General features: G+C 45.3%; 2 protein-coding genes across 16 annotated transcripts in view; one reads left to right on the top strand and one right to left on the bottom strand.

Moving 5' to 3' along the window:
- The window catches only part of Numa1 (nuclear mitotic apparatus protein 1), an 82881-nt gene extending 78106 nt beyond the window's left edge, over window positions 1–4775 (bottom strand). For 2 of the 4 annotated variants that reach the window (XM_029556626.1, XM_029556625.1), the window contains exon 1: window positions 4619–4775. The gene's annotated coding sequence lies outside the window, so the exon portion shown is untranslated. Of the gene's footprint in view, window positions 1–4466; window positions 4582–4618 lie in introns of those variants that run through there. The other 2 variants (XM_008854080.3, XM_029556620.1) reach the window with 2 other exon arrangements.
- A 128-nt stretch (window positions 4776–4903) lies between these two features.
- On the top strand, window positions 4904–20429 carry LOC103750810 (leucine-rich repeat-containing protein 51). 12 transcript variants are annotated; one of them, XM_008854067.3, is made up of 7 exons: window positions 4904–5025; window positions 13323–13337; window positions 13468–13534; window positions 14265–14402; window positions 18748–18953; window positions 19768–19916; window positions 20190–20429. In XM_008854067.3, the coding sequence occupies exons 4-7, from the start codon at window positions 14321–14323 to the stop codon at window positions 20347–20349; spliced, it is 597 nt and encodes a 198-aa protein (XP_008852289.1). In that variant the 5' UTR covers window positions 4904–5025; window positions 13323–13337; window positions 13468–13534; window positions 14265–14320; the 3' UTR covers window positions 20350–20429. The 12 variants fall into 12 exon arrangements, with proteins under 12 accessions (XP_008852289.1, XP_029412492.1, XP_008852294.1 ...); XM_008854072.3 differs by having other exon boundaries at window positions 4932–5063; window positions 20256–20429; XM_008854071.3 differs by having other exon boundaries at window positions 4932–5063; window positions 20208–20429.
- The last annotated feature ends 548 nt before the right edge of the window (window positions 20430–20977 follow it).

Here is a 20977-nt window from a genome sequence, read left to right as displayed (position 1 = left end):
TAAATTATATCTTTTCTAATTCTAGAACTCGGAAGGCTTCAGTAGGAGGATCTCAAGTTCAAAGTCAGCTTAGACCAAGGAGGGAAACCGCTTCCTTGATTTAAAAACAAAGTTAGCCAAGCATGGTGGCACACCTTTAATCCTAGGCAGGAGGCAGTAGCAGGCAATCTCTGTGAGACTGAGGCCAGCCTGGTCTACATAGTGAGTTCCTGGCCAGCTGTGGCTACAGGAACCCTGTCTCAAAAAGACCAAAAAAGAAAGAAAGAAAAAAAAAAGTAACATAAATAATGCCCCTTTATATATGTGCTCAGAAGTAAAACTACAAAATACTTGAGTAAACTATCATGAAAGAGTCAGTTTCAGAAAATGTTAGGATTATACCCCTATAAAAAGGATCTCTGTGAGTTCAAGGCCAGCCTGGTCTACATAGTGAGTTCCAGGACAGCTGGAGAGACCCTGTCTCAAAAAAACCAAAAAAAAAAAAAAAAACTATTACAGACATACAAGACATACAGGCCAACTGAGGCTACAGGGAGACCCTATCTGAAAACTTAAAAAAAAAATTTACAGTCATAAAATTAATTGAAAACACAAGACAAAAACAAAATAATAAGCACCCACATGGCAGCTGACAACTGTCCTTAACTCCAGTTCTAGGGGCTCCGACAGCCTCTTCTGTCCTCTGTGGGCATTGTATGACACGGGTGCATTACCTACATGCAGGCAATACACACATACACATAAAATTAAAATTAAATATATATATATGGGCCAGGCATGGGTGGCACGTGCCTTTAATCCCAGCACCCGGGAGGCACAGACAGGCAGATCTCTGTGAGTTCAAGACCAACCTGGTCTACATACTGAGTTCCAGGCCAGATGGGGCTACAGGAGACCCTGTCTCAAAAAGACCAGAAAAGAGGAAAAAAAAAAAAAAAAAAAAAAGGTGGGGGGCTAGAAAGATGGATCAGTGGCTAAGAGCACTGGCTGTTCTTGCAGAGGACTTGGGCTTAGTTCCCAATACCCATATAATAACTAACAACCATCCTTAATTCTAGTTCCAGAGGATTCAACACCCTCTTCTGGCTTCTGTGGGTGTGCTGGATAGCTTTAGTGTCAACTTGACACACCTGGGTTGAGGGAGCCTCAATTGGGGAATTGCCTCCATACGACTGGCCTATGGTCATGTCTGTGGGGCATCTTCTTGATTGTTGAGTGACTGGGGGGGCAGCCCACTGTGTTTGGTGCCACTCCTGGGCAGGTGGGCCTGTGTTGCATAAGCAAGCAAGCTGAGCAAGGGCCAGGGGAGCAAGCCAGTAAGCAGTGTCCCTCCATGGCCTGTGCTCCAGCTCCTGCCTCCAGGTTCCTGCCCTGAACTTCTACCTTGGGCTCCCTGATGAACTGTGACCCAAGAGATGTAAGCTGAATAAACCCTTTCCTCTCCAAGTTGGTATTGGTCAGAGTACTTTGTCACAGCAATGGAGAAACAAACTAGGATATACAGGTGCATTTACAAACATGCAGGCAAAAACACTCATATGCATAAAATATAAGTAAATAAATAAAAGTTAGTGCTCAATCCTGAGGACCAAAATTCAGATCTCATATTGGGTAGCTCACAAACTCCTGTAACTCCAGCTTCAAGGGATACAATTCCCTCTTCTGGCCTTTGAAGACACCCATACACACATGTATTCATACGTTCAAACAGACATATGTAGACACATACACAAATGAGAGCTGGAGAGATGGCACAGCAGTTGAAAGCACATACTGCTCCTGTAGAGGAGCAAAGTTCAGTTCCCAGGATCCGTGACAGTTGGCTCATGACCACCTGTAACTTCAGCTCCAAAAGATTCCATGCCTCCATGGGCACCTGAACTCATAACCACATACCAACATACCAGCGCGCGCACACACGCGCACACACACACACACACACACACACACACACACACTTCCACATAACTAAAAATAGAAATAAACCTTAAAAAAAAAAAATAGCCGGGCATGGTGGTGCATGCCTTTAATCCCAGCACTTGGGAGGCAGAGGCAGGCGGATCTCTGAGTTCAAGGCTAGCCTGGTCTACACAGTGAGTTCCAGGACAGCTGGGGCTACAGGGGACCCTGTCTCAAAAAGACCAAAAAAACCAGCATTCTGGAGGCAGAGACAGGTGGATCTCAGAGTTCGAGGCCAGCATGGTCTATATAGCCAGTTCCAAGTCAGCTAAGGCTACATAGTGGCTACATAGTAAGACCCTGTCTCAAAAAATAATTCAATTCAATCATTTAAAAACAATTGATGGAAGATGAAATCTCACTCAGCAAAATAAATTAAATTCACACCATGTGGGCCAGTGAGATTGCTCAATGGGTAAAGGCACTTGCTAAATCGGAACACCTGAGTTTGATCCTTGAGACTCACACAGTGGAAGGAGAGAACCAACTTCCACAAGTTCTCTGACCTCCACACAGAAGCCATGGCCTACCATACACACATACACATATAAATAAATAAATGTAATTAATTTTTAAAATTCATACCATGCAATGAAATACAGAATATAAATGACAAAGAAGAGGATCTTAAAAACAACCAGAGAGAAGCCAGGTGTGGTGGCTCATGCCTTTAGTCCCAGCACTCGGGAGGCAGAGGCAGGTGGATCTCTGTGAGTTCAAGGCCACCCTGGTCCACATACTGAGTTCCAGGCCAGCTGGGAGACAGACCCTGTGCTACAGGGAGACCCTGTCTCAAAAAGACCAAAACAAACAAACAAATCACAACTAGAGAGGAAAACAGATCACCTACAATGGCAGTGTAAAGTGGCTCAGTGGCAGAGGGACTGTCTAGAAAGTACAAGGCCTTGCATTTGTTCCCCAGCACTGGGTCGGGGGGTAGTGTTCAACAAGATGGATCTTTGTGGTTGGTAATGGTTTCCTTATAAGTTTATAATGTGTACTGGCAAGAGGGTGAATTCAATGACCTCAGTAGCTCCTGACCATCTGTTTTTATCATTAAACACAGACATTAAAACAGCCCTTGATCAGCTCTGTTTAGGCATCTGATGTAAGGCTTTACCCCCCATCCTAACGATTCTAGAACTCTTCATTCAAGGCATTCAATCCACTTCCATACTCTACCAGGAAAAAAAGAGACTTCAAAGGGTAATGTTTCTAGTGAGTCTTCAGGTAATGGCTCTAGGGAGTACAACAGGCTTTAGACCTGATTCAGGCATTACACTTAGTCACCATTTGCTTGAACTTGGGCCAACAAAAAAGTACGTTGTGCTTCTTCCTCTAAAGGAGAAAATACCACACAAGAACAGAGAGGAAACACAACCATCCATCCATCCCTGTGACTGAAAGCTTCCTCACCTGATCTGACCACTTGCCACATAGTCACAGCAGTAAAGCTCTCCAGAGGGCAGCAAGTTCCAGCTCCCTTGTCATCAATGCTTCCCACCCATCACAAAAAAAAAAACAAACTTGACAACCCTGAACATTCGAAACAAAAGACCAGGCCATAGACACTAGACAGAGGAAAGGATTAAAGCAAGTAAGTATCACGTTTCCAGTAGGCAGTGCCATTCCAAAAAGGAGTATAACTTAATCCTGAAATTAAAAAAAAAAACCAACCACCAGGACAAACCCCTGGGGATACAGCTCAGTGAGAGAGTGCTTGCCTAGCATGTACAAAGCCATAGGTCCAATCCCCAGTACCACCAACACACATACAAAACACTAAATGAAGCCGGGAAAGCCAGGCTCCTATTCTTTTACAGCCCCAAACACATCATTCCAAGGTCATGGCCATGACATACCATAAAATGACCGTGACATATGACATGTTCAACTACTGAGTAGTCATTAGGACAAAAAAGCCAGAAAAGCATAGAAGGAGATTCTAAAATATCATATGACAAATGCAACGCAGAGGTAAGCCAAAGCGCGTTACCCAAAGGCGGCAGCGGCAGCCCACAGGAACTTTCTCTCACAACCTTCACAGTCTTAAATTTGTATTCTCCGAGGTGCTTGCAGGAACAGCTTCTTACCTGATCTGACTCTCACAACAAACCAAGGAGGTAAGGTAGAAAAACTCTGAACACGAAATTGATTGGTTGGTCCAAGACAAGGAGCATCCCCAACAGTTCCTTCCTCTTGATGATGCTCGACCCTCCTAGCACTACCTACACTACAGCACACCTAGTACTACCCACGCAACCCCAGCCAAATTAAACATAAACTTCTGGGCCTCCATCTGTAAGCCATGAACAATATCAAAAGGACGATCCTTACACAACGTGCAACACAAGGCCAAAAACGTAGTGGGTGCTCGGACACTGCTTACTGCAGCCATCGCCAATACGGACAGGCCGGCATGCCGCGTCACAGGACCGTCCGCTGTGGCACTACCCGAAACCCCGTGGCCCTAAGCCACGCGCCCACGGTCACGCCCCCAAACAGACCTTCCCCCTCTGGGACCACTGCCTTCGGCAAAGCCGGTCCCCTAGTCACGAAGGAGGACTTCCTCTCGCTCCGCGTCGTCAGCACCCCCTTTAAGGCCTGGCGTCCCGAGGACAGCCGGGACTCACGCCAGCCGCCGGCTCGTGCCGGTTACCTGGCCGCGCGCGCACTCTCTTCGCCAAGCGCTCCCCGGGACCGCACGTCCTCGCGACGGAGCTGGTACAATGAAGACACACAATTAGTTCAAACTACGGTCCCGCCCCCTGTCGCCGCCCTCTCATTGGCCCCGGTCGGCTGTAGTCGTTCGCGAGGCACACTAGAGAACCCGGGAAAAGGAAGTGTGAGGGCCACTGGGAAGGAAGAAGGGGTAACACTACTTCCGGACCCTAGTCTGGACTCGAGGACTAAAAGAACTACCAATCCCAGAAATCCCCGCGGCCTCAGAGCCCAGCCCCGACGAACTACAAGTCCCTGTATGCACTGAGCGGAGCGAACTGACAGCACAGGCTGAGACGTGGTGACCAAAGTAGTTGCCATGGAGTTGCGCTGAGTTACTCTCAGGTAGTGGGACACCGAGGCTGGAGGGGAAGCGACTGCGGGTGAGTTGGGCGGGAAAACAGGAAACCCGTTCTGGGACACTAGAGCTACACAGAATAAGAATTTAACGACTCCGCGACCCTAGGTCCCTCCGCAACCCTCTTTCCCGTTCACGGTGAGCACCACACTGTGAGATAAAGTGGGGGTGGGGGTAAGACGTAAAGGTCGCTGAGATTCATACTCATACATATTTAGGGTTGTTTACGAGCCCCTTATAGCGAGTATGTTCTTCCCGATACGGATGTTTCAGGTCTCATACTCTGGGAAATCAGAAATGCCATCAGGCATGGGGTTCATTTTCCTCCGGGAAGCCAGGACACTCTACAATTCACGTTAGAGTAAATCACGGCCCTAATTCAGGAGATGCAGAAAAATGATAAGGAGATTGTAGGACCCCCCCTATTCCTTACTCTTCCAAGCAAGAAGACCCTTTTCAGGGAGTCAGTACATTCTTCCCATACACTTGTGTTAATGGTGCTGTCTGCCGAAGACTCTTCCACCTGCACCGGCCTTGATTTTCTGGAAGCTACAGTTCTTCATTTCTTTCACGGTTCTCATGACAGAACGAGTACATTTAGTAACTTCCCCAATTCGTTCACAGCCTCTCTTTCTACTCATAACAGCTTGGTGTCTCAAGGATATTTATCCCCATTTCACAGACTGAAAAACTGAAACCCTGAGAGAAGTGATTCATCCAAAACCACACTCCAAATCAATGACAAAGCTAGAAGTAGATTCCAGTTCTTCAAGTCAACTCTTTTTCGCTTGAACCTATTGCAGCTGTGGCTTGAACTTGTCCCAAGAATGAAGTTAAATTTCCCCAGGGAAAAGGAACCTGTATGACCTATTTTGTGTTATTTACACTTTACAATTTCTAGAAAGGAAACTATAGGCAGAAGACAGTGGGGATCAAACACATTTAAATTAAACAAGAAGTGGGACACTGGAGTTCTGAAGCCGCCATTCACTGGCCCTGACTAGCCACTTACTATCTTGAAGTTCTTACAGACTTAGTCTTCTGTTTCTCACCTCCCTAGATTCTCCTCCTGGTGCTCAACCACACCCACACCTTTGCCTCCTGGCTGTCTCTAGCCAAGCCCTCATCTCTAAGCTCCATGTCTGTATAACCAACTGTGTGCTTGACATCTCCTTCAAGATATCTTAGAGGAAAGCCAAATTCAGCATTTCTCTGCACCCCAACCTTTCCTTCAAGCCTGGATCTCATCCAGTGTTTCTCAATGAATGTACACAAACAAAAAACCCAAGTGCCACCATCCATTTCTCATAAAGTTCTGCCATGGTTTTTTTTGGGTGTTTTTTTTTGGGGGGGGGTCTGTTTTTGAGACAAGGTCTCTTTGTAGCCTCAGCTGGCCTGGAACTCACTTTGTAGACCAGGCTGGCCTTGAACTCACAGAGATTTGCTTGCCTCTGCCTCCCAAGTACTGGGATTAAAGGCATGTGCCACCACACCCGGCATAAAGTTCTGCCAGCTTTAGTAATACCTAAATTCTTATTTTTATTTATTTTTAAAATATTTTATTTGTGTGTATGAGTTTTGCCTGTCTGTAAGTGCACCTGTGCATGCAAAGTCCATGGAGGCCAGAGGAAGGCATTGGATCCCCTGGAACTGAAGTTAGAGATGGTTGTTAGCCACTTTGTGGGTGCTGGGAACTGAAACCCAGGTTCTCTGCAAGAGCAGCCAGTGTTCTTAACTATTGAATCAGTCTCTCCAGCCCCTTGTTTCTTATTTCTTGAGAATGTTATGTATGTATATAATGTGTTTTGACCAAATCATCCCATTACTTCCCATCCAGTTCTGACCCTATCCCTTTAAATGTCTTTTTTTCTTTTTCCTTTGAGATAGAGTCCTCACTATGTAGCCCTGGTTGGCCTGGAACTTGCTTTAGAGACCAGGCTGGCCTCAAATTCACAGAGACCTGCCTGCTTCTGCCTCCCAAGAGCTGGGATTAAAGGTGTGTGTCACCATGCCCAGCTAACTGTTATATATTTTTATTATTTTTGTGTATGTGTGTGTTTGCATATGTGTTTACCATGTCTGTGGGGTGGCCCTGGAGGCCAGAAGAGGGCATAAGATCCCCTGGAGCTGGAGTTACAGGTGGTTGTGAGCCACCTGATGTGGGTGCTGAACTCAGTCCTCTGAAAGAGTAACAAATGCTCTCTGCTAAGCCATCTCTCCAGCCCCATTGCTTTTTCTTAGAGGCAGTGTCTTCCTATATAGCCCAGGCTGGTCTAAACTTGTGATTCTCCCACCTCAGCCTCCCAAGTGTAACTTTTATCCAATCCTAGCTACCATCCTGTCTTTCCTGCCTTCCTTCCTAGCTATTTTGCATGATACAACCAAAATAATTATTCAAAATGGAAATTTGATGTTGTATACGCTCCTCTACCCACAATTCAATATATACTTTGTGGTTTCCTGTTGCTTTTAGAATAAAGCAGTATCTCAAGATAGCTTCTGCCCACCTCTCCAGCCTGCACTCTAGCCATATGTACCCGCCCCTTTTCCAGTCTAGTTTGTTACTTTATTTTTATTATTTTTTGGTCTTTCTGAGACAGGCTCTCCCTGTAGTTCAGCTGGCCTAGAATTCACCATGTAGACCAGGCTGGCCTTGAACTCACAGAGATCCACCTGCCTCTGTCTCCTGAGTGCTGGAATTAAAGGTGTGGAATTAAAGGTTTGTATTATTTTAGAGTCTTCAAATTTTCTGAGTACACCCCCTCACCCCCTAGCATGGAGCCTTGGCCTTTGCCCACAGCTGAAATGCCTGTCCTTTTTGCAGGGAGGGGATTCTGGGAATTAAACCCAGAGTCTCATACATGCTAAGCACTCACTCTGTCACTGATCCACCACCCCTAGAAAGCTCATATTTTCCCCCTGTTGTCCTGTGCTTTTCCCCTGTACTTATCCTTCAGCATTCTTTCAATCATTTCTTCAGAAATGACCAGGTCCAATCCCTCAATTATAGCAGGCTTATGTCCTTCTCTGTCATCTTATTCAGTTGTGGTATTCAGGTACTGTCTACTTGTCACTGTTATGAGATATATCTATGAGAAAAATGTGGTTCCTGCCCTGGTGGAGTTTATAGTCAGATAAATTGTGAGCAGATAATTACAATGTTTGAGTGCTACCATGGCAATAAGCATAGGTTATTGTGAGAACCAAGAGAAGTTCCATATCCAGATTTGTGGATGAGGATAAATTTTTCAGAAAAGTTGAAACCTGAGCTGAGTCCTGAAGTAAGAAAGGAAAGAGTTGAAGGAAACTATATTCCACACAGAGATATGGAAGGGGAAACTCTTTCAAGCACAGAGGCCCAGGAGCAAGTGCAGCGAATTCACTGTGAGTTGTTGAATTTGGCTGAATTGCAAAATATGGTGAAGATAAGAGCTGGGAGTAGACAGGCAGGAGCCAAGCTGTCCCTGAACTTCCCTTCAGCATCCAGGAATAATCTTCCTGAATATATTCGGATTATGTAGCAGATTGTTCATGGCATTCTTCTTCCACCTGCAGCCCATAGGCAGATACCTCTTTAAATTAGGCTGTCAGTCTCTATCAACTTTCTTCATCTGATTGCTTTAAGTCTCCTACATCGTGTCACAACATGCTTAAGAAAGGATAGAAATGGGCTAGCAACAAATCAGAGTCTAATTATTAGTAATTTCACCAAACTGGAAAGAAATTTTTATCAACCTAGAGTTGATTAAATAATAAAGTTAACCCAGGCATGGTGGTACTTGCCTTTAATCCCAGCACATGGGAGGCAGAGGAAGGTGGATTTCTGTGAGTTCGAGGCCAGCCTGGTCTACATAGCAAGTTCCAGGCTAACTGGGGCTACAGAGAGACCATGTCTCGAAAAGACCCCCCCCCCAAAAAAAAAGTTAAAATATGATGTATACTCTGGACCACTCTGCAGCTATTAAAAAGGATAAAAAGTACCAGAATTTGAAAAGAAAAAAATTGGCCTACATAGGAATACATAGGGCTTATTTTAAAAATATCTAACATCTTAGATATGTTGTAGGTGATGGCCAAACTGAGAGTAAGGCTTGTTTCCGCTTCTGCCTGCACTTCTCTGTGCTGTCTGACTTGACTTCAGCTATCATATTAACTTCTACAGTTAAAACTGATGTTAAAACATTCCATTTCAAAACAAAATATGTCCCTAACCCTATCATTGGGTAAATCAGTCATCAGTATGGTGAGATGACTACCCTGTCTTCTAGCTATGAGTCAAGAGGGCAGCTGGGAAACCCTGACCCCAGAGTGCAGCCGCAGGAGCAAGCAACACAGCATCCAGCTTTTTCAGTTCTCCTGAAGTCAGGCCTTCTGTGTGACACCTTGGAGTCATGATTTATTCCCTTGTTTCTTCTTTCATTACTCATTTATCTGTCAAAACAGTACCCAGTCTTTGCCAAATTCAATGGAGTATTTATGGAAACAGAAATCTGACTTCTTGTTCCTGTCCTCAAGATTACAGGAAGAAGACAGAAAATAGTAACCAGTACAGAGGGCTGAGGGCATAACTCAGTTTGTAGAGTGCTTGCCTGGCATGCACAAGGCCCTGGGTTCAATCCCCAGTACCACACACAGAAAAGCACTGAGAGTACAACTTCCATTTATTGAACAAATGGTCCACAGGATAGTCCACAGGATAGTTCTTAAGGTAGGGTTTGTCTACATTTCACAAGAAAACAGATGGCAATAAAGTTTTCAAAGTCAACTGGACACATGTATCCATTAGCTATTGCTATGTAACAAACCATTGCAAACAACAAAGGCTTAAGTCAATAAGCATTTATTCTTACTTCCATGTCTCTGAGTTATTCAGATGGTTCTTCTGGGCTTGGCTGAGCTCATTTATATGCCTGTGATCATTTATGGGTTGGTGGCCCTCCTGGTCATGACAGTGGGAGTGGGCTGGCTATAGGCTAGTCTGGGTTGGCCTCAGCTGAGATTGTTGGCTCACTTTCACATGTCTCTCACCTGCACACCTCTTAACGGCCCACTGACAGCAAGAAAGCAAGCCTTCTTATAAAGCTTTTGCAGGACTGGGGATGTAGCTCAGTGGTAGAGCACTTGCCCAGCAAATTGCAAGGCCCCTGAGTTCAGTGTCCAGGACCAAAAACAACCAAAACAAAAAAAAAACTAAATAAAATACACACACACACACACACACACACACACACACACACACACACAGAGCAAACAAAAAACCCCTTTAAATCTTTTTTAGACAGGGTCTTACTATAGAGTCCCAGATGGCCTGGAACTTACTATGTGGACCAAGCTGGCCTCAAACTGCTTCTGTCTCCTGAATGTTGGGATTAATGCATGCACTACAACACCTGGCCCTTTTTCCTTCATAAATGCCGAGCTCATCATCAGAGTGGGATGGAACTACAAAATTATAGGGCAAAAGAGGATGGATATAGGGGAGACTATGAATAGGAATCGTTGAAACAATCTAACACCAGACACACTGATCTAGTTTTATCTAGAAAAGAAAGGTTGTTACAGGGCTGGAGAGATGGCTCAGCAAGTCCTCTTATAGAGGACCTGGGTTCCATTCCCAGCATCCACATGGTGACTAATAGCTGTCTGGAACTCCAGTTCTGGGGGATCTGATGCCCTCTTCTGGCCTCCATAGGCACTGCACACATGTGATGCACTTACTTAAATTACTCAGGCAAAATACACATAATTTTTTTTTAAATTGTTTAGGGCCAGGTGTGGTAGCACATGCCTTTAATCCCAGCTTTTGGGAGGCAGAGGCAGATCTCTGTGAGTTCAAGGCCAGCCTGGTCTACATAGCAAATTCCAGGCCAGCTAGGGTTACAGGATGACCCTGTCTAAAACAGAAAAAAAAAATTGTTTAGAAAAGGTTTTATAAAGCCACATATGCCTGCAATCCCAGCATTTTGGAGATAGAGGCAGAAAGATCAGAAATTCAGGTCATCTTCAGCTACATAGTGGGTTCATGACTAGCTGGACTATGTGAGAACCTGTCTACTTTTTTACTTTTTAAAAAGGGGGCATGCTGCAGAGATGGCCCAGAGGTTAAGAGCATTGGCCTGCCTACTCTTGCAGAAGACCGAGGTTCAGTTCCCAGTACCCACATGATGGCTAACAATTGTCCTTAACAATTGTTCCAGGGGAGCTGACACCCTCATCTGGCCTCCATGGGCATTGCATGATACAAGTGCACTTACATACATGCCAACATACCATACATACAAATTTTTTTTAATAAAAAAAAAAGAGAGCTGGAAAGATGACTCAGTAGTTAAGAGCCCATACTGCTCTTGCAGAGAGCCCAAGTTTGTTTCCCAACACCCTGTATCTGGTGGCTCACAACTACCTGTAACTCCAGCTCCAAGGGAGAAACACACTCACATACATATAATTTCTAAAAAGAAAAAAAGATTGTATATAAGAAGGGACAGTAGGGGCTAAGGCCTGTTGGCAAGTTTCCAGCTATTTATTGAGAGACACTGTCTCAAAAATGGAAGTGGATGGTGTCTGCAGAACAGCACCCAAGGTTGTTCCCTGTCCTCACACACATGCACATCTATACACACACATGCACCCACAATTTTTTGTCTTTTTGAGACCTGTAGCCCCAGCTGGCTTGGAACTATGTAGACCAGACTGGCCTTGAACTCACAGAGATCTGCCTGCCTCTGCCTCCCAAGTGCTGGGATTAAAGGTGTGAGCTACTATGCCCAGCACACCCACAATCATAAACACAAGAATGTACACCTGCCAGGTGTCGTGGCACACAGGTTTTAATCCCAGCACACAGGAGATGGAGGCAGATGAATCTCTGCGTTCTATGTCAACTTGGTCAACATAGCAAGTTCCATAGCAAGTTCCAGCCAGCCAGGGCTGTAGAGAGAGACCCTGCCTTAAAAAAAAGAAAAAAGAAAGAAAAAGAGGAGGAGGAAGAGGAAGAGGAGAGATACATTAGGGCTAAATGTTGAAACTCATACATCACTTGGAACTGGCTGGCCACAGACTGCTTTGCCACAATCAATAGAAACCCAGTAGGTATTTGGGTATTTCTGGGATACTGACAGGGCTTTATTATTTGTGCCTTTGCTTCATGCCTTTTGGTCAGGCCCTAGAAGCAGGCCCTCAACAAATGTTTGCAGGCTCAAATTGATATCTTACTGTGAGTGAGGTGTGGAATGAAACAGCTGAACCTAGGAGCCAATTGTTGGAAAGAACACCTCAGCATCAGCTCTCCCCAAACAAATCCTTGTATTGGAAAGTTTCTTATTCCCCAAGTGCCAGGTTCTGGTGTGATGATAAATAAGACAACAGTAATTACCAACCCTTTCAATCAACCAAATTCATCCACCTTCTTAGGGCTCCATTTTAATCCTAACTTGTTCAGAAAATGCATCAGAAGTTGGTGCTACACAAAGTCATTTCTGAAGTACCAAAGAAATTAACAGTATAATTTTTTCTTTGGTATTTTAAAATACATGTTCAAGGGCTGGAGGAGTGGCTCAGCAAATCAAAGCACTTGCTGCTTTGCAAAAAACCTGCATTCAGTTCCCAGAACCCACATGGCAGCTTACAACTGTCTGCAACCCAGGGGATCTGACACCCTCTTTTGGCCTGTACAGGCTCCTGGTGCACATACATACACTCAGGCCCACACACATACACATACAATTAAAAGAATATATCTGCCAGGCATGGTAGCACATGCCTTTAAAAAAATTTTTAAAAAGTTCGGTGGTGTGGAAATCTAGGACTTAGTTTGAGGACTTAGTTGAGGTATGCCTCAAAGGCATACCTACTGTAGGAAAGCTGGTGTGCTGTGCACTCCTATTATCTTAGCACTTGGAAGTAGAAGCAGGAGAACCAGAAGTTCAAGGTCATCCTTAGCTACATGGTGAGTTTGAGACCAAAGTGGAATACATGGGACTTTTTCTTTCCGTCCACCATTGTGTGGGCTCCAGGGACCAAACTCAGGTTGCTGGACTTGTGCAGCAAACATCTTTGCTTGCTTGGTCTGTCACTGGCCCCTAGAGCTCTTATGTTTTTTTTTTCTGAGATAGGGTCTCAGGTAGCCTTGGCTGGCCTAAGGAAATAAAGCAGAGGAAGTGACAACAGTGGGTGAAGTGATAAAAGGGAGGCTGATCAGAACGTCTTTTGTATGATTCACACACATACACAAAAGAAAACAAAACAGCCCTTGGTAAAGTGTTTTTTTTTTTTTTTTTTCCAGCTTTCTTCATCCCAGGTGAGTAGTATTCCACAACTCTTCCCAGTCTCCAGTTTTATTTTACCTAACTTATTGGAAAGGATTGGATAAGACAATTCATACCACATTACAAATGTCTGATAACTTTGTTTTTACCCCTCTTTTGGAGCATTTCCATTTTAACAGGGAACAATCCCTGAGCTCAAAGGAATGAAGCCCTAAGGCCTCAGTGACAGGTGAGTGAGTGTAGACTCTGGTTTTCTGTCTCTTCACACTGTTACATCCAGGATGTGACTAGAAGTAGGGTTTTCAGATAGAAAGGGCTGACATGCTGAACAGAGAAGGCAGCAAATCTCCAGTTGGGTCAGAAAGTGAAGGGCTCTCAGACACCAACCAGATTCAGTGCTGTCCTTCAACAGTTTGTTAAGCAATAGAATAGCCCAGCTGATGTCACTAGAGAATAGGCAGCAAGACAATCTCCATGGTAACTACTGTGGAGTAGCAGAAAGGCTCTCAGAGTAGGGTTCAGGGGACTATGATTGCTGTCCACAACTGATTCTGCTTAATACTGGCAAGTCCTTTACCCTTTGGGTCTGTTTCTTTATCTGAAAAATGGAAATGGGTGCTATAGCCAAGTGTGATGGTGCAAACCAATAATCACAGCACTCCTGAGGCAGGTGGGTTGTGAGTTTGAGACTAGCCTGAGCTACATAGACCTTATCTCAATAAAACAAAGCAAACAAAAACCCCATAAGAAATAGTTGCTATCACTATCAAATTAGTTCTAAGTGTTGTGAAGATGCTCTGAGAAGTAAGAAGTATCCCACATATGCAAGTATCTCAACATGGAAATGCAGCTGGGCAAACCTAGTTACAGAGAGTAGAAAGCAGGGTGGAGGGCTGTGGGGAAGCCCAAGGGTAGATGACCCCATCCATACCTGGAACACTTTCTCTCTGTCCTCCCAGGCTGAACCCAGAATTCTAGGGCCCATGCTTGTACCTGATGAATGATGGCCTGAACTATGAGCAGACGGTACTATATGAACACTTCGGTGCAGGAGCCTCCTCTTGACTACTCCTTCAGAAGCATCCACGTGATCCCAGGTCAGCTCACCAACACAGCACTCCACACATCATGGCAGCAGGCTGTAGGTACCTAGGGAGAAGCCTCAGTCTTCTACTTCAAAAGCCTAAGTAGATTTTTTTTCCCAACTTTTTGTCTTTGAAGGAAGAGGGGGTGGATAGGAATTTCTTATTGTCTTACAGTGCTAGAGAGTGAACCCAAGGTCTCACATATATTGGGCAAATATTCTGCCACTGGGCTATAATTCCAGTCTTCAGATTTTCTTAAAGTAGAAAATCTGAAAGCAACCAGAGCCCTCTTAAGGTAGTTGACCATCTTCAGGGGCACCCAGGCTACAGCAGGAAAATCATGAAGAAAATTGAGAAATCAGTCTATTGGCCAGTAATTTATGTTTTTATCTGAAAAGAGGAGGAAACTAGTGAGAAAAAATAGGCTGCTACCAAGTTGGCAGAACGCTGTCTCTTCTGCTAGGAACATAGAGGCCTGTTCTGATCACTGCTAAAACATGAGCAGTCTTCCTAGCAAAAAATTGGCATGTTTCCAGTTTGAATTTTTCTTGACAAATCTCTTCCATTCATTCCAGCCATACCAAGTTTATTATATCATCACACACATTCACTGTGGTTCCAACCTGCCACATGCATTCTTATTTTGCCATTCAATGTCTTCCTAAAGGTCCCTTCAGGAAGGGACGAAGCAAAGCTCTCTCAGATATCCTATGTTCAAGAAGTAGGCAGTTCCAGAGCTGGAGAGATAGCTCAGGGGTTAAGAACACTGGCTGTTCTTGCAGAAGACCTGGATTCAAATCCCAGCACCCACATGGCAGCTAACAACTGTCCGTATCTCCAGTTCCAGGGGCTCCAACAGCCTCTTCCGTCCTCCACGGGCATTGCATGACATGGGTGCACTTATCTATGTGCAGGCAATACACTAATTAAAAAAAACACAAACAAAAAACAAGTAGGCGGTTCCTCCCCAGTTCTGCCACCCTTGTGTTTGGTTACTGGCCTCACAGAACACATGTCCACACTCACTATCCTACATACATGGTCTGGCTTTGGTTTTCTCTCAGGTAGCCACCCATTAGCTCAAGTGTTATTAGCCTTGACTTTAGGGTACTACTTGAGTTAGTATCTGCCACAGTGTTAATGCATATCTGTCTCTTCCCAGCACACACCCACCTACTGTGGGCTTTATTGTGCTTTGCATCACTTCTGATTGATATATAGTTCACATTTTGCAAGGTTTTAGCTGCAATAATAGCTTTGTGCAAGATAGCAGATAGCAGAAGTGACTGGGAGGTAGAGTGTAATGGTTCCCACTGTAGCATGAGAATTCTCAGAATGAGGGGAGACAAGTCAGTTCTACCAAGGGTGTCTGTTCAGCTGCAAACAGAATCTGCAGATGCCTCATACTCCAGCCAATAGTTCTATTATGGACTCATGTACACATACATATATACCATGCAATTGTGCAATTCTTGCTAAGTGTGTTAAGGGGTAGAAAAAAGAGGCCTATCAAAGCCTCCCAACACCAGAGTCTCTTCAGGTTCCCCAGAGCTTCAGAAACACTTATAGGTAAGGTTAAAGGAAGGATCAAGTTTAGGGGTTCTTGGGACATTTTGCTGAATTATCTGAACAGCAGTGACTTAACAGAGCATCTAATCTGTACTACCTGATCAGAGAGAAGCTTGGGAATATCACCAAACATGGGCTTATCCCATGCAAAACCCAAGAACCCTCTAATATCTACTACAGACACATTGTTAGGGAGTTTATCACCTAAACACCTGCCAATCCCTTCCACTGTGGAGACTGATAGATGACACCAAAAGTTCTTCCTATCACATGACTCCTGCCTTCTGGAGACACGTGGGAAAAGTTGCATGGCAACCCTTCAGACATAGGGAGGATCAAAGCTTCCCTGGGCCTTCCTAGAGCCAGTGCCTCCCAATTCTGTTAAGTGTCGACACTTGTAGTCCAGTATCCAGCCCTGCCTTGGCCTATTCTCGGCAAGGATGCTTTAACACATGCTTAAGTTCTGTGGTGCCTTGGTGAAACCTGAGGGGACCAGGTTCCTATGGCAATTATAGATGCCCCTCTCCACCCTAAGTAACAGGCGTTCCAGTCTGCCTCATGTTATAGACAACTCCATCCAGTGGTTCCCTCACAGCTTGGGATCAGCCTATGTATGGTGGTATTTCCTGAGCTTCTGCCTTATCAGACTAGGCGCTAGTTCATATGGAGTTATTGTAACATTATTATTCATCTGACTCATTTCATTTGAAGGTTTTTGGAGGTGTGAGAGGGAGGTAGGATTTGAAGTCTACTCATGAGTGGAGGTGCTCTGCACCATTATCCATCCTCAGGCAACTGTAGGTCCTGCTTACTCCAAGACTAAAGTAGACAGCCACCTGGTGGATGCTGTCTGACCTGCAGCTAACGAGAGGAAGTCAGCTGGGGTGGAAAAATGTGTGGCGTGAAATAAAGGAGTGTGAAGACTGACTGGCTAGACTTAGCACATGCTAAGTCCTTTCTTCCGCATAGGCTGCCTGTTAAAAGGCTTAGAGGCAGTAGGAAAAATGTCATCACTTCAACCTGGAGTCTGGTTCTGGCTTTCACGTTGATGCCAGCTTGAGCAGGCCTACCTTTTTTATGAACCTCATTTGAAACAAGGCGCGGGGAGGGGATACAACGCCCTCTTCTGTCCTCCTTGGGCACTGCACAACATGGGTATACCTACCTACATGCAAGCAATACATTCATACACATTTAAAAAATGTAGAAAAAAAAATAGCAGGGAGGGGTGCATGTGTGCGTCCTCTGCAGCCCTCACTTTCTGACCTGGGATTCAGACTACAGCTTGTGCTTCCTTGTTGTCTAGTCACTGTCCTTCCAGGGCCTCAGGCTCTTACCAAGCAACTTCTGAGCCACCAGAAAGAGTGCTCAGCCCTTGTCTTCCTCGGAACTTACTCCTCCAATATACTGTAGACTCCAAATGGTTTTAAAACTGTTCCCTCCTGTTCTCCTGGCCATTCATTAATCTCTGTAATGGATTCCTCTTCCTTTTTGACCCTCCTGAGGTATCGCTTCTATTTTCCTAACCTGTATGCCCTGTAGTAATGATTCTCCAGGATATCTCCTAAGCCTCATACCTTCACTCATGTCCCCCTGGCTTCTCTTGCCTTTTCATAGGACAGGAACCTCTAACACACCAAAACCAAGCTAATGAACTTGTCACTTCCCAACCCAGTTTCTCCTTTTGTTTCTCCATCAGTTAATTCGGCCTATATCCATACTCAGTCACCTGAACAAAAAGCTGTCCACCATCCTCGTACAGCCTTCTACCTTGACATCAGTCAGCTAAATCATGACGATTGCTGCATCTAGCTGGTCTCAGGCTAACTAAAACAGCCACTAATCTTTGAGTTCCACCTACCACCTAAAATCTGTAATTTCTAGATAGAAGCTTCAAAGTAACCTTTTAGGTGAAAATTTGAATTGCCGGTTTTAAACACTCCAATGACTTCCCATTACCTACAGGACAAAACCCAAGATCTTAGCCTAGCATTTAAGCGTAAGAACTGGCTCCTGGCCCCGTTTTCTTCCTTGAGCCCTCGTACACATGCACCTCCACACTGCTTTCTCCGTCTTTGCTTATGCTGTTCTCATCCTTTCTACCCCTTTGCCTGGTTATATCTAATCCGAGAGCTGCTTAGTCTTCCCCTTCCCTGAGCTCTCAGGCTCTGCTGTGAGGACCTCTTCATGGCTGCGACTGTGGACTACCATGTAGTACTACTGCCAATTTGTTTCCATCTGCCCACTGAAAGTCCTCCAGAGCACAAACATCTGCTTTATCCCTGCCCTACTGCTCATCCAGAGCCTGGCACATTCTCATTTTGTTTACTACTGTGTGCATACTATCTGGTATGTTGTAGCTCATTAATGGAAGGAAGGAAATGCTTCATTGAAGTGCATTCTATAAGCTCTACTAGCGGGTAATTCTGTATTTTGTACTGTCATCTTGGTTCAACTCCAACAACTCTGAGAGGGTTATACTTTCTGTAATATGGGAGTGGTTCTGCCCTACCTCAACACCAACACAGGTGTGGCACAGAACCTAGTCATACAAGAGACACGAGACCATCTGACCTAGAAGAATTGGATGGGAAGTCTTTGGCCCTTACTCCAAACTTACTCTGATCACTGAAGCCTGAGATAGGGTCTTATTACACTCAAGTACAGTGCTGTGGCCCTGCCAGACCCTCCAGCTAGACCTTGCATGCTTGTTTTTAATAGCCCCTCTTAACTCACCAAAGGCATGAAAGCAAAGATGATAAACCCAAGCCTTCTTTTGTCCTCACAGATCTGGTAAGTGAGGAGCCAAGGACAGGTCTACGACCAGTGAAGCACTCCAAGTCAGGAAAGTCACTGACCCAATCTCTGTGGCTCAACAACAATGTCCTCAGTGACCTGAAAGACTTCAGCCAGGTGGTTTCACAGCTTCTGGAGCACCCAGAGAACCTGGCCTGGCTCGACCTGTCCTTCAATGACCTGACTTCCATCGACCCTGTGAGTTCCCAACCCTAGAATTCAGTCTTGGGATGGCTTGGAAGCCAGTGTCCAGCTCACAGTCTTTCCACTCCCTTATCAAGGAAGCAGAGGCAATATGCTGCAGTTCAAAGCCTATAGCTGTAAGGTCACACAGATGTGGTTCAAATCTTGGGTCTGCATCTTACAGTGTGACTGTGGGCAAGCCACATAACACCTTAGCCTGTTTGAAAAATGAGGATAAGATGCCAGAATCATAAAGATTTTTTAGGAGTAAATGAAACTGGTACAACAGTGGCTGAAGCAAAACTGCAGCTGTCATCATTGGGCACCTACTGTGTCTTCTGAGTTCTACTGCAGAAGAGGTAGGTAGAAGCCAGGCGTGGTGGCACACGCCTTTAATCCCAGCACTCAGGAGGCAGAGGCAGGCAGATCTCTGTGAGTTCAAGGTCAGCCTGGTCTACAAAGTTCCAGGATGGCTGGAGCTACAGGGAGAACCTGTCTCAAAGATACCCCCCACCCCCCAAAAAAGTATATCAATTTCTGTGATTCTGTTTAAGAAATAAACAGAATTTGGCCAAGGTATGTTGGGACACGACTGTAATCCTAACACTTAGAAGGTGGAGGCAGGAGGATAGAGTCAAGGTCATCCTCAGCTACACAGTGAGTTTGAGGCCAGCCTGGACTACCTAAGAAAGGAAGATGGAGGAAAAGAAGATAGGAAAGGAAGCAAGCAATGAAGGAAAAAAGGAAGGAAGAAAAATAAATAGCATTGCTAGTCCACCCTGAGCAGAGATCCAGGGTCCTATCCAGCCTGGCTATTTCCTCCCAACAGGTCCTAATGACGTTTTTCAACCTGAGTGTCCTTTACCTTCATGGCAACAGCATCCATCGCCTGGGGGAGGTGAATAAGCTAGCTGTCCTCCCCTGTCTCAGGAGCCTGACCCTCCATGGGAACCCCATAGAGGAAGAGAAGGGATACAGGTAAGCATCCTGTCCTGTCCTTGAAGTCAAGATGGGCTCTCCTAAGGGATGGGACACACACACACACACACACACACGCGCACGCACAAAACCAAGACCATTCTTCTGCCACATGTGGACCAGAGAAGGAAGCAGACCTCCAAGCATTTCCCTGGCTATCAGTCAGAATGAACGTAGTCTCCCCAGATCAGTCAAGCACCTCCACTCCTTGCAATCGGGAGATAGCAGCAACTGGTAGACAGGGAGGGTTCTGTTGGGGGGGCTGGCCCCCAGCCCAAGTTTTCCCCACAGGCAGTATGTGCTGTGCAACCTGCCCCGTGTCACCACATTCGACTTCAGTGGGGTCACCAAAGCAGATCGCACCACAGCGGAAGTCTGGAAACGCATGAACATCAAGTTAAAGAAGGGCCAGAACAAGAAGGACATACTCTGAGATTCGCAGGACTCCAGCTCTCCTAATGCCCTGAAGATGATCAACTTGGTTTAACAATAAATGATTTGAGTTGTTCAGCAGATTAGATGTCCCCTGTACCTTGTTAAAATGCCCTCCACCATGAGCCAGTAGCATTTCACTGAGGCATGTAGTTAAGGCAAAGACTTGTTGGCTTGAGACCCAGGAGCCTGGGGTCACCACATGGGAAACTTTTCTATCCTCTCTGGGCCCCCTCTGTACTCTTCATCTTACAGATATGGAACTAGCGTAGATTAGCAATTTCCAAATTATGTTTTTTGAAACAAGTTCTCAATCTGTAACCGAGACTGGCCTTGAACTTGTGGCAATCCTCGTCTCAGTTTCTAGAGTTGCTGTTATAGGCATGAGCCACTGTGCCTGGCCCAAATTCTTCAGAGTGCCAAAGTCCATGGAGCTTCCTACAACCTCCATGGGTAGGCCCAGAAGATAGCTCTGATCGTCAGTCAGAGCAGTTCTTGTGTGTGTGTGCATGTGTGTCCATGGGCACGTGCACTGTTTTTAAGAGGATTATTTTGTATATAAGTGTTTGCTTGGATGCATGTATGTGTACCACATGTGTACTTGGTGCCTTTGGAGACTAGAAGGGGGT

The sequence above is a fragment of the Nannospalax galili genome, unplaced genomic scaffold, assembly GCF_000622305.1.
Source record: "Nannospalax galili isolate Female #2095 unplaced genomic scaffold, S.galili_v1.0 scaffold1387, whole genome shotgun sequence".
Lineage (NCBI taxonomy): Eukaryota > Metazoa > Chordata > Mammalia > Rodentia > Spalacidae > Nannospalax > Nannospalax galili.
Note: the sequence above shows the minus strand (reverse complement) of the source record. Positions and strands in the feature narration are given on the sequence as shown.

What these genes read in the sequence shown, in the direction of transcription:
- LOC103750810 (XM_008854067.3), top strand. Translation starts at nt 14,321, where the DNA reads ATGAGCAGACGGTACTATATGAACACTTCGGTGCAGGAGCCTCCTCTT. An exon ending in AAGCATCCACGTGATCCCAG is followed by an intron (nt 14,403 to 18,747) that starts GTCAGCTCACCA and finishes TTGTCCTCACAG; the next exon opens with ATCTGGTAAGTGAGGAGCCA. An exon ending in ACCTGACTTCCATCGACCCT is followed by an intron (nt 18,954 to 19,767) that starts GTGAGTTCCCAA and finishes TCCTCCCAACAG; the next exon opens with GTCCTAATGACGTTTTTCAA.